The sequence below is a fragment of the Oryctolagus cuniculus genome, chromosome 10, assembly GCF_964237555.1.
Source record: "Oryctolagus cuniculus chromosome 10, mOryCun1.1, whole genome shotgun sequence".
Lineage (NCBI taxonomy): Eukaryota > Metazoa > Chordata > Mammalia > Lagomorpha > Leporidae > Oryctolagus > Oryctolagus cuniculus.
The window spans coordinates 21,505,757-21,519,825 of NC_091441.1; the positions used below are offsets into that span (position 1 = coordinate 21,505,757).

A 14,069-nucleotide genomic window follows, 5' to 3' on the forward strand; every position below is an offset into this window, starting at 1 on the left:
AGTACCTTCCATTGAGATAGCTACTGGCTTAGAATTTGATTGATTCGATTATGCTGAACACGTAATTTTGGATGAGGTAGGTATGTGTATGTGTGCATGTGTGTACAGGATTGGTATAGAAATTAATGCTTAAGAAATAGTGTCATAGTGCATATGGAAAAAGTAATTGAAAAGAAAAACACAGAAATCATAAATACATATTAGCCACCACATTAACCATTTTTGTTTTTGTTTCAAATTTATATATGACCAATGCATTTTAATACTGTTGTTTTCTACCTTTATCACCCCTATACTACTTACCTCCAAGCATCGATCTTGCCATCTGCGAGCCAGCATCTCTAGAAGTGGAGGCCTAAATTTATCCAGTCCCAGCAGGTCGGGCAGCATAACACAATGCATAGCAGCTAACTGACTCCATCCTGTTAAAAGCGAATATGACACAAATATTTCAAACACTTTGGAATTCCGAAGTCAAAAAGTTTTTCTTTCCCTAAGTATGTCAAAAACAACAACAACAAAAGGCAGACTGACTGTTATATGTGGTTTCAACTTAATATTAGACATTTTGTAAAAAGAATTATATGATATGCGTTTCATCCTAAATTATGTATTTGGTACCTGTAAAAACTCTCAACATCTTAAATCAAAATGCCTTGTCACACAGAGTTATCTGAATTTAAAAGAAAAACAGAACCTCTAAGTTTAAACATACATTAAGAGATGGGAAAGCATGGAAATAAATATGTACTGGTGCTATAGATCCGAACACACTGTCAGTCAAAAGGACATTCACAGAGATATCCAAAGATAGCTTCATGTCACTTAAGGCATGGCCATCTGGGTGTTGCCATTGTGTTGGCCAAAAGAGATGTCATCCCTTCTCTGTCAGAGGGCCTTTAATTAAGGGAGTTATTGATCCCTTTTCTTACAAAATGAATCAGATATTTAATCACAATCATAATGGAAATAAATAACATAATGCCAACTTTTAGAAGAAAATGAATTTACACATTCCACACAGCAAAAACCTTATGATCTGAAATTTATAAAATCTTAAACATCATTCACTATAATCCATGTGAGTAAGTTACTTTCTTCAAAATTCTAACTCATGATATGGAATTTGATCATATGAAAAACACATACTGTACAGCACTGCAACATTTAAAAGTTTTAGTACACAGGCATCCTCAGATAATCATTCCAATTCTATTTTAAAGGTGTCTGAAAAAAAAAAATCCATTCCCAATAAATGCCTCATTCTTCCCAAATTATGTATGAGGCCACAATTCACATCAATTACCACTACCTCCTGGGGATAACATCTAAAAACAAATAATCAAGAATGATGTTTAAAAAAAAAGGTCCGCTAACATACTACAAGGTGAATTATCTGTGAACACAGAATTTTCAGTGACCAAAAATCAATGTTTTGAAAGAATCTAAAATAACAACAAAATCCTAACACAAAATTCAAAATGATGGCTGGGATTGTTAAAAAGGGAGTGAGTGTGGTTAGTTAGAAGAGACAGAGAAACAAGCCACCTATTTAAAGACTCATCCTCTCCATGAAGAAATTCTCATCACCTGCCAATAAAGTTGTAATTATGATAATTAACATAGGCACACATCTTTGAAATTATAATTCATTTACAACAGAGATGTGTGTGTGTACATTACTACTTAGTAATTTTTAGAAGTATCTTAATGTGTCATAGAAATATAAAGTATATTTATGAGCCAAATATTAACATAATGATTACTCTTACCAAAGAAGGCCCAATGTCTGACAGCTTATTTTTTAATTATCAAATTTCTATCTTTCACAACATCTTAACAAATATGCACCTAATTATTTTTCCTAAAAGTGGAGTTATACTTTAAGGTTCCTATGTTTTCCTTCCGGAGGAGTGGTTCCTGCAACATGGGCCCTTTATTCTACAGACATTGCAACACTCCTGTACAACAGTACGTTTTACTGAAGAGGCAAAATCATTTCACATTATACTTTAGATTTTGTAAATGTTCTCCTTTATGTATTATATAAAGATTGAGACCACAGAGAAGACAGAGGATATAACTCAGAGCTCGTAAGTTCTATTAAGCTTCCAGGCAGTATGAATAATCTTAGATGGGTTTTAGGGAATAAAGGTTTGTAGATCCCATTCATATTTTCAGAGCTCCAAAAATACTTTCTATTTGTGTAATTCCACAGGGATAAAATGATAGCTCAACTAAATCTCAAAAATTGAAATGATGGATTTTTGCCGTATCCGGAAACAGAAATAGGAAGGAGGATAAATAAGTGAATTCCTGCCAGTCTAAAATCACTGGTGCCAATCATCAATCTGAACACATTTCAAATGAGAATATAAATTGAGAGACTGGCCCATACCCAGAGCAACCAGTTGTGTAAAGATGGCAAAGTGTGTCTGTCACAGAGCAATGATACATACAAAATAAATTCATTAGTACAAATCCCAGAAACCACATGACAAACATCATTACAAAAAAATCAATCCACCTTCTAATATCGACCTCACATAAAGATCAGTATCTTTGTACTTCTTTAACAGCATTTGATTATAGGAAACATTGTCACTGGTTTTAGCAAATAAAGATATAAAATGGGAACTATAGGATCTCATACATAACAAAGGAGATGAATGTATAAATCAGATAAAAAGAACATGTCAATTAGAATAAAGCACAGATCGGAAGGCAGTTGTTAGAAAGTTGAGAGAGAATACCTTCATTTACTAAGAAACAGGTATGTAAAGCAGGAGTAGAAGCAGGGTCAGAGCCAGCATGATCAGCATCAGACCGAGCGGAAACGACAGGTGCAGCGACTTGCAGAGGAAAACAGAAGAAATAAAGAGGAGAGAATTGAGGTACAGCAGTTTCTGAAAAAAAGCTCAGTATTAGTGAAGAATGAAACACAAAGTTGGCAAAATATAGTGAACGTAAAACAGAAAAATGATGTTTTAATAGGAAGGGCACAATCATTAAAGACTTTAGCAGAGAAATGATGTATTCTATAAAATAATCGCAATGTAGTTCAAATTCCAGTTAACATCAAAATCTATTTAGCATTATGGATGAATGATGTGTAGACTAGTAAGACATAACTCTAAAATTAAATTAAAAACCTGTAACACATTATGAATTAGCAAAAAACACTTCTAATTTTATAAATATAAATATAATTTTATAAATGTACCACATAATAAAAAAGTTTATGTTGGTCTTCATATCGCCAATTGCACTTTTCTAACAATTTATTCATTAACATTAAATTTAAATTATTTTTAAATAACTAAAGCAAATATTTTCTGAGATTATTTTTCAGTTTTTGAGATTCACTGTATGTATGCAAACAATTTAAAATACACCAACTTTTCTAACAGAACTTTATTCAATGGAGTTTAAAAAATGTTTTATGGTATAAATGCCATATATACTAAAATCAGTTATTGCAAATTGTATAATTCTTATAAAATAGACAGGCCAGCACCCTCACCCTCGTCCCCCCAAAAAAAGTTACGTTGCCAGGAAAATGTTTCAGATAAATTATCATATGAAAAAGCAAAAGGACCGTATGGCACACACATTCTACAACTGGAGGTCAATGTTAAGATTTAGAGGTCACCATTTGACACTTCCTTCCTATGGAGAAATTACCATATGTCATGCACAAGCATCTTCAAATTAATCCCTCTCCTTTCTTCTGTCATTGAACAGCAATAGGTTTGGGCTCCTGAACAGATTAACCATTGTCTGCTGAATGATATGTTTGCTTTTCATGCAGAGAAGTTCTTTTGTGACCACAGGACAGCTGCATGAAAACAACTTTTTCATAATTTCCACACGAATGCATCATAATGTCAATCAGGCACGTGTGAGGTAAACAGGAGAACTAAAAGAAGACTATGAACAGTAACCCCTCAAAAAAAAAAATCTAACTCCATAAACCCAAAGAAACACATTTTACATATAGAAGGCTGTATCTGGGAAATAATTCTTTTGTTACGAGAGATGTGTTTTTTACTCCTTATGAAATTATAATTGTTTTATAATGTTATACTTATGAAAGAAATAGAATTTGCTTTTAGATCTAAGATCTCCATTACTCCATTATATTTTGCAGAGAAAATTCAAATATTTCTATATACCACTGAATAAAGGGTTTTTTACTTCCTATCATTACAAAATCAATTATGGCCTACAAAATATTCACTTCCCATGCAAAAGCACAGTGCACCTCGGTGGCAAGGAGTAAATTTTCAAGTTTTGGATTTCACAGCACCAAAATGTTCAGAAAGTACCTTTGCTGGCTTCTAACAATTGGCACTTTTCTGTCATTTTACTTTTTTTAAAAAGCAAGAAATTATCTTGCCCTGGAAAGACTACAATAATTCTGTGTGACTTCACCTTTAATTCTGATGGGACACTAGAATGAGAAGATAAGGAAATTTAATATAAACAAATAAAAGTTCAGCACTGAGTATATGTACACAAGTCTAACAAGAAACTCAAGATGCTACTGGCAGAACTGCTAGAATAAGCATATGTCTTAATAAAATAATGTTTATCTTATAGAATTATTTTTTAGAGCAAGAGTGCAACACAATTTATTTCTTAAACAATCCACTAAGTTATTCAGCGTATAGTTTTTCATACATGTCATTGGAGATATGTGTCAGTGAATCTTGATTTTATGTGCATATAATCAACAAATTAAGGAATTTTACCAAAACCCAAATAAAAATGTCCTCTAAAACACAACAGCCTTATTAGCCTACTATGGCACTATGAGAATGATTACAAAAGACTGGCTTACTGAAAAAGGAACAACTTACTACTTTATTCCTTTTAGTATTTTTTGTTCTACTTAATACTATTGGTTGAACTCTTTAATTAACACACAGTTATTCTTAGGTGTTTAAATTTAACTGAAAAGTGATCCCTGTTAAATATAAGAGTGTAAATAAGAGAGGGAGGAGATGTACAGTTGGCCCATGCTCAACTGGACTTGCCTCTAACGGTAGAGTTAGAAACGTGCCAGGGGATTCCAATTCAAACCCATCAAGATGTCTACATCTCTTAACCAGTACACAATATGATACAGTACACACTCCCATTCTACTAGCTAAGGATTTCAGTTCACTCCATTTTAAATACCCCCAACTGGGGCCTCTTATGAGTACCATAACTATTTTTAATGAGACAAAAATACCGATCCCAGCTATTATATTTTTGGAGACTTGTTTTTAAGTGACACATCATATAGACAAAGGCATTTACCTTTGTTATTTAATTCTGTGAGCACTATAAATCAAGAAGAATACTGTATCAGCAATCAAGGAATCAGATTTACTAGGCTTTAAAAATCTGCATGGCCACCAAAATACAAAAACAAAAACTTTCCTTACACTTTCAACTGAAATGGCATAACCTAGAACTACTTTCACAATTATCTGAGAAATTAAACTCTGCTGCAGTTTTCACAAACATCGATATATAGAATACTCAGCAACTGAAATTAGAAGAAAAAAAGACACAAGCACTGCCAAAATTAAAAGTTCAAGATTAATGATACATAATGAAATCAAAATGTGGCGCTGAATATCCAAGATATACAACATAAAACATAACCAAGCACTTGACTTCTTAAAACAGAAAAGCTGCTATGTCACCTACCAATTTGTGTCTCTTTTTTGAAGAGTAGTAAAATATAAGGGAAAACAATTTTAGAATAGCTTTAAAATAGTTCCAGAACGACCACAAATTCTTTTACATACAAGTGTCCCTTAAGTAACTAATTTTGTAACTAAGAACATCATCAACTACTTACTCTCAAATGAAAAGAGAAATGAAAATAAATTCATGGAACAACATATATATGCATACATCTGCCATGATTCCCTAGCCAGCATATACATTTGCATTCAGTTTTACAATATCAATATCCATGGTTTCTGATCTGAACAGGTGTATTTCAGCCTTCATTGGATGTCTAATTCTAAACCATTTTCTCTACTCCCAGTGTGCTACTAAAAACAGATACAAGATAGAGGTAACATACCTTGGGTGGCAAATACTCTCCACAAATTGGTTCAAATCTTATTAGCCACCCACTCAGAACATAAACAACAATGGCCACGCCAATAAATATTTCATATGAAAAAACAAAATCTAAAAAAGTACAGGAAAAATAAATGCAATGTTTAAAGAAGATTTTCCAAAGAATAAAATCAAGGATGAATCACTTTCACTAAACTGAAACACAACTAATGAAACTATTTTTAGAAAACTTATATAAGAAACTATACAGAGGAAATATATAATATGACCCTGAAAGAAAAGATAAACCTAGAAATTGACCAAAAAAGCACTTATATCAGCAACCATGAGAATTTCAAATGACTACTTACTCAAAAGTTGCAGTTTCTGTGAAACTTCATAAATTGTTACTTCTAGACACACTTCATACCATAAAAAAATCCCTGTCCTAAGAGTTCTTTGCAATGTGGTTGCTAAATATAACCATAGTTGTTATGGTCAGCATTTATGAGGAATAAATGAAAAACATAGAGGAAAGTTCATGGTATGTACTAAGAAATTCATTTATTTATATTATAATTTTATTCATAAATTCATTATGACACTAGTAAAGTATATAAAATCTTATTAAGTATGCATTAATTAATAATCTAGACTGTTTCACTTAGATATTGAACCATTAAATGAACACCACATTCAGAAGCAATATAGTGACATTCAGACAAAAATTCTCATAAAGAAAGGATATCCTTAAAACACAGTGAGGGGACAACACAAATAAACAAGGGCAACAGGACCAAAGTGCCAGGAAATAGAAGGATAAAGACCAACCACAATAAAATGAATTAACAGTCAAAGAAGGCATTCCGACAAGATGATACAATGAGTTATCCACAATCAAGAACATGGAGGAGCGACATTGTGGCAAAGCAGGTAAAGACACCATCTGCGACGCTGGCATCCCATATGTGTGCCAATGTGCATCCTGGTTGCTCCACTTCTGATCCAGCTCCCTGCTAATGGCCTGGGAAGAGCAGAACATGATGGCCCAAGATTTCGGGCCCCTGCCACCCATGTGTAAGAACTAGAAGTTCTTGGCTCCTGGGTTTTGCCTGGTCCTGTTGTGGCCATTTGTGATCTCACTATCTCTCCCTCCCTCTCTAAGATTCTGACTTAAAAAAAAAAAAAAAAAGAAGAAGAAAAGAAAAGAAAAAGAAAAAAAGAACCACAAGGAGAGAGTTCATTATAGTAAAAGATGAACTTATAACATAAACACTAACTTGAATTAGGTATATAAAGGGTATTAAAAGTTCTTACTTCACTTAATGAACATTAAATAAGTGCTTATTACTATGCCCCAGAAACTGGGCTAAGCATATTAAAATACATGAAGATTACATAAAGTTCTTGCCTTGAATGCATTTAGAGTCTGGTAGAAAATCAAATCAATGGGGTCGGCACTGTGGCATGGAAGGTTAAGCCTCCACCTGCACTTCTCTCTGTGTAACTTTGCCTTTCAAATAATAAATAAATCTTTCCCTTTTCTGATGTATTTATTTATTTGAAAGATAGAGTTACAGAGAGGTAAAGGCTGAGAGAGAGAGAGAGAGAGAGAGAGAGAGGTCTTTCATCTACTGGTTCACTCCCCAGATGGCCGCAACGGCCGGAGCTGAGCAGATCCGGAGCCAGGAGCCAGGAGTTTTCTTTCACATGGGTGCAGGGGCCCAAGCACTTGGGCCATCTTCTATTTCTTTCCCAGGCCATAGCAGAAAGCTGGATCAGAAGAGAAGCAGCCGGGACTCGAACCAGAGCCCATAAGGGATGCTGGCACTGCAGATGGTGGCTTTACCAGCTATGCCACAGCACTGGCCCCAAATAAACAAGAAAGAAGGAAGGAAGCAAGGGAGGGAGGAAGGAATAAGAAAGAAAAAAAGGAAAGAAGGAAGGAAAGAAGGGAGGGAGGGAGGATGGGAGGGAGGGAGGATGGAAGGGAGGGAGGGAGGGAGGGAAGCAGGGGGGAACAATACCCAGCACCCAATCAAGTGAAATCTAAGTCTCTGCCATCTAATCAAAGATGAGCAGCTCTGCAAAGAGGCAGGAAAGCACAGTCCATATGAGGGAAGTAATTAAAGCAACCTAGAACTACAGCAGCATCGGAATCAGCAGTGAGCCCTGAGCCGAGAAGCGACCATGGGGCTTAAGAAGGAGCATGGGAATGGCACAGAACATGCAGGAGCTTATTCCCCATAACAAGCACCAAGAGACAGTGCTGAATACAGAAAACCACCCACACCATTAAAGGATATTAAAAGAGCCTACCAAACCAGCAGCTAAGGGGGAAATCACAGCTATGAAGCTAGAGAACTACAGGATATCTAACAAACTTCATAGCACTACTTTGACTCTTTCAAACTAAAAACCAAACCAAGCCAGAACCTTCATCTGCCCATCTCCTGCTTGCTTCTTACTTCTATCACATTCTGAGAGAGTCGGCATTAACTCTTGACCTAAAGGAAAGCTCCCCAGGCAGAAGTGACTCCCAGCTCTCTCAGTTAGCTCATTTGTCAGTATGAAAAGAATACAAAAGATATACACAGGAATAATTAACATTATTTATAATTAATTATACTCAGGAATATATAGCAATAATTAATGAAGAGTGAGAACTTCAATATTTTTTCTCTTCTAACACTAAATAAAAACAGTTATAAATCAACGTTAAGGTATCTAAAGATTTAAATAAAAAGAGAAGATAAAAATGATAGTTTAAGAAGGATTAGCACTTGTGAATGACAAGGTAAAAGCCACTGGCAACCTTGGATTTCCTAGACTCTAGGATTACAAGAAATAAATATTTGTTGTTTAAACTACCAAAAAAAAAAAAAGCTACTGGCAAATGGCAGATTAGCTACAATAAGAATTTAAACATTCCTTTAAAACAGATGTAACTTTTAAACCCAAGATGCACACAATTAAAACACCAGTGTTGTCAAGTTAAGGTGCCCCTAATGCATAAAAATTAGGCCAAGGACAGTAAAATAAAATTATGTGAAATATGCTCATTTATCAATTTCTAAATAAATCTGATTTATTTTTAACTGACATCTTAATTATCCATATTTACATCTGGTATATAACAACTTTTCTCTCTTTTAACAATCTGAGACAAACAAAATGTTATGATTATGTATTAACTAAGTCTCCTCAGTTTCTAGAGCTGAAATGTCATGTCAATTACTTAATAAGATTTAATTTTACCTTGTTTAATCTGTCCTTGCACAATATTACTGGAAGTTGGAGGGGAACCCCTTGCCTTAGAAAGGTCTGGGGTGCTTGGTCTAGGTGGCCTTAAAAAAGAAAAAAAAATACATGTATATATATATTTTCACATTTTCCTATTTCCAGAACTATTTGAAATAGTAAGTTTTCTAGCTCCAAATGAATCATGAAAGAAATACATACAGAACATTTTCAAGTTATTCTTCCAAACTGAATATTTTCTTTGGTTTTGTACCTATAATTTTTTTATGCTTCAAACATTAATATACAAAAACAAATGACAAGCACAGAGCATACAAAAATTTTACATATATAATTTATGCTTTTTATTCATTTAAGAAATATTTAGAAACACCTCAATGTACTACCATTAACAGATAAATATTACACTCAGTCCTTCAGTCTTCAATATTAGCATGCTGAGATTTCTACCTACCCTGTACCATTGTTCCAAATTCATGGAGGAACACATGAGTTTAAAAGTATTTAGTCCTAAAATCTAAAAAAGGTACCAAGACATTAAGAAATCTTGTACCCTGAGGTAGACTGAATTTCAGTTCTACCACTTACTAGCTATGTGATCTTGGGCAAGTTACTTTATCCCTCTGTGTCTCAGTTTTCTTATCTATAATAAGTGGACAAAAATGTACCTACCTGCTGGAGTTAAGAACACTAATGTGCTAGTTTTTGCAAAATATGTATCATAGAACATGACAAATAAGTGCCACATAAACATTTGTTAGACTTTAAAAAAAAAAGCTCTTTATATTGCCAACTCTCAATAGAATATAGTAAGATATTCACAAATTTGGTAATATGTGAAATAGTAATTCAGTCTATATATTCTAGAAATATTAAAAATAGTGTTCTCTTACATTTTAAAAGATTTTTTTTCTCTTTCCCTACTAAAACATTGACTATGCATCTCACAAAATCCTGAAGTCAATCACTAAAGATGTATCATTCATTATATAAAGTTTACAATGAGATGAGGCATTTCAACCAGAAAAACACATTTTGAAGGTTGGAGCAAACTTCATTAATTACCATTCAAAAAAAAAGTAATTATCATTTTGACATTACACTGGTCTGTATGTCTAACTCATTCCAAATTCTTTTAAAATAGCTGCTAAGTAGTCTTCATATACATAAAACTGTTTTAAATCAGCCATTCTGGCGGCCCAATGCTGTTTTATAATTTAAAGGAGAAACTCTAAAATAGGACTAAAATGCTAAAAGTGTAAATAGCAGACAATAAATAAACAAGGACACAAAGAAAACAGGCTTCCTTTCTTAAAACTTAAGGATAAAATCAAACTATCATGGTCACACCTGGCAGGGCCCTTCTTCATATGATCCCCAATAAAGGTTGCATTGGTCATACTCATTAAAGTATTTGCCAAAGATATGATCGACAGGAGGTGCTGTGTGGTGACGGCTCGGGACACTCCGTAAGTCCCCTTTCCTACGCCCTCTGTTGCTGGAAGCTTCCTTCCTGCTTCTGCTTTCCCATGTGGTGGTTTAAAAGCAGACTGATTATAACCAGGAAGCATCAGTGACATATGGCCTCCTCTTGATAAGAGGCCAAATGATACTGTGCAGTGGGGTTTCAGCATTCCAAGGCGATCGAGGCAAACTTCATCCAGAACTTCATTCAAACCCCAGGCATGGAGGCAGGACATGAACAGTTTTGCCGTGTCCATTGTTAAGTTATACTCTAAGAGAGTCAATGGCTTCGATTTGCTGGCCCGGTACTCGGGATCGCTTTCTTCTCTTCTCTGCCTCATTATCTCCTCATCCTCCTCTTCATCATCAAGGAGGTGTTCCTTTATGTTCTCTTTGATAGTTTCTTTCACTTGTTGGAAGAGAACTGCTGCTCGTTTTCCAGTTAGAAAAGAGCCCCCTTTGTCTGAACTGCCAGATGCTTTTTGCAAATTCTCCGGGGAAATAAGCGCAGTATTCGGCCTAGAGGCTTCTTCAGTCAGGAGTTGAATAATCAACGCTTCCACATCAAAGAAAAGCACGTGTATGTCCGGATCTGTTAGGTTTGTCTTTATTGCTTGAACCATCAGGGAGTTATGAGAATATTTAGGTAAATTCCCCTGCAATAAATATTTTTAAAAGATGGTTATAACTAAAGGTGTTTCATTCCATGTATTCATTAATGAACAATAAATACAAGAATCATAATGCTTATGAAGCTGTCTTTGAGGGATCTGTATCATTAAAAGTAGTGCACTAACTTTGCCAATCAGCAGCATGGGAAGGACAGGAGCTAATACAATCATAAGAACTCTATCCTGAAACAATCATAAAATTATCAGCTTATTACAAATCAAGGAAACAAAACTGTAGTATTGAGGCAAAGAGTTGTTTCACTCACAAAACAGATTAGAATTTGATTCAATAATTTATAAGCAAATTCTGTCTGTTCCACCCAGACTAATAATCGGTTTGTCACAGTTACAGGTCCTTCTAAGTGGCTGCACCACCCAATCCTCCCTCCTCTGCCTTACTTGCACTCTCCCTGTCCCAGGCTCCATTCCTTCAGTAGAGATCATATTCAGTCTACTCGGATCCTAAAAAGTGTTATCTTGTGACCATGCCCCTTTCTTCTATTACTCCCACCACCATTTACCTATTAGCCAGATTTACTGAAAGCAGTAGATCAATTCAATGTAAACTGCAGCCCCTCTCTGCAGTATCTGACATCGCTGCTTTTGTTGAGAGAGTACATAAATAAAATGAAAGAATAAAAAGCCACCTCTCCAGCATCTTGGGGAACATCCTCCTCGTAAGCCTTCTAATTCTGGCCACGCCTCCCTCTTAGTCGGTGGCCCTAACTCATCCTCTCTCTCTGTGAGGACTCCATCCTTACCATCAGCTGCCAGTCCAGCTTCCTGAAGGCTTTAATCCTGTGTCTCCACCTGCTGCTTGTCTGCATGTCCCCTGACACCATGTGTTGGCATATCTGCATCTCCTTCCTCCCACTAAGCTTACTATATCTCTTGATTCATCAAACGAGAATCATTCCTCTTCCTTTCTATCCCAGTGTCACCAAGGAAACAGGGATCCTCATCTTTGCTGCTCAAGGCAAGTTTTACAGCCCCCATATTCCAATGTGATTCCATATTGGAATATGTGCCATATGCCAATGATATTCCATAGAGGTAGAGATGTCTAAAGCATAAATCAAATCACCGCACTCTGCTGCCAAAAAAACAAAAACAAAAACAAAAACCTCTGCTATTATTATGGATTATTAAAAGAAATAGAAAATATAAGATTCCTAAAAACTAAACCAAAATATGGGTAAACATCTGATTCTGAAGTGCAAATGGACTTTCTAAGAATACTTAAAGTTAAAATTCACTACTTAAAAAAAAGTCAAACAGCAAGTAAGAAGGAACAAAGTGAGCCAGAAATAATACTGATTAAGAATTGTAATCTAGGCCGGCGCCGCGGCTCACTAGGCTAATCCTCCGCCTAGCGGCGCCGGCACACCGGGTTCTAGTCCCGGTCGGGGCGCCGGATTCTGTCCCGGTTGCCCCTCTTCCAGGCCAGCTCTCTGCTGTGGCCAGGGAGTGCAGTGGAGGATGGCCCAGGTGCTTGGGCCCTGCACCCCATGGGAGACCAGGAAAAGCACCTGGCTCCTGGCTCCTGCCATCGGATCAGCGCGGTGCGCCGGCCGCAGCACGCCGGCCGTGGCGGCCATTGGAGAGTGAACCAACGGCAAAGGAAGACCTTTCTCTCTGTCTCTCTCTCTCTCACTGTCCACTCTGCCTGTCAAAAAAAAAAAAAAAAAAAAAAAGAATTGTAATCTATATAAATATTTCTTAAAATTAGTAAGAAAAATACTAGTAATAATAAAAGGAAAATGAAGAAAAACCTAGAAAAGGTCAAGGGCAATTCAAAGTACATGGAACAGGGCCGACGCCGCGGCTCACTAGGCTAATCCTCCGCCTTGCGGCGCCGGCACACCGGGTTCTAGTCCCGGTCGGGGCGCCGGATTCTGTCCCGGTTGCCCCTCTTCCAGGCCAGCCCTCTGCTGTGGCCAGGGAGTGCAGTGGAGGATGGCCCAGGTGCCTCATGGGAGACCAGGAAAAGCACCTGGCTCCTGGCTCCTGCCATCGGATCAGCGCGGTGCGCCGGCCGCAGCGCGCCGGCCGCGGCGGCCATTGGAGGGTGAACCAACGGCAAAGGAAGACCTTTCTCTCTGTCTCTCTCTCTCACTGTCCACTCTGCCTGTCAAAAAATAAAAAAAAAAATAAAAAAAAAATAAATAAAAAAAAAATAAATAAAAAAAACAAAGTACATGGAACAAATGGTCAACCAATACAGGGAGAAGCTGCTCAAAGTAGGTGTCAGGTAATAGCAGCTAAAATGACCCTAAGATTCCACTTTAAAATTAGCAAACAATGAACACTAAAACACAGGACTGAAAGAGAAACCCACATACTGCAGGTATGAATTTAAAAACAGCCATTCAGAAGACTAATTTGGCAAAATACACTGTGAGGTCTTCAGACTGATATGGTTTGACACAGGATATTTATTTCCAGGATCCTATGCTAAACAGTCGGAATCACAGACAACATGATCAGCAAAAGGGCAATGAGACACCCTAAACATCTAACAACAAAGAAATAGGTGAATAATTCAAGCATGACCATGGAATAAATACTGAAATCACCATGAAGCATGCTTTTTGGGCACATATAACC

At 36.3% G+C, this 14,069-nt stretch overlaps 1 protein-coding gene across 4 annotated transcripts in view; it reads right to left on the minus strand.

Moving 5' to 3' along the window:
* WDR7 (WD repeat domain 7) overlaps positions 1-14,069 on the minus strand; it is a 378,155-nt gene that overhangs the window by 250,528 nt on the left and 113,558 nt on the right. For 2 of the 4 annotated variants that reach the window (XM_070050123.1, XM_051851192.2), the window contains exons 15-18: positions 10,678-11,447; positions 9,325-9,413; positions 2,754-2,852; positions 304-422 (exon numbers count right to left, since the gene is read on the minus strand). In XM_070050123.1, the coding sequence (XP_069906224.1) occupies positions 304-422; positions 2,754-2,852; positions 9,325-9,413; positions 10,678-11,447 (1,077 nt within the window). The remainder of the gene's footprint in view (positions 1-303; positions 423-2,753; positions 2,853-9,324; positions 9,414-10,677; positions 11,448-14,069) is intronic. The other 2 variants (XM_070050124.1, XM_051851193.2) reach the window with 1 other exon arrangement.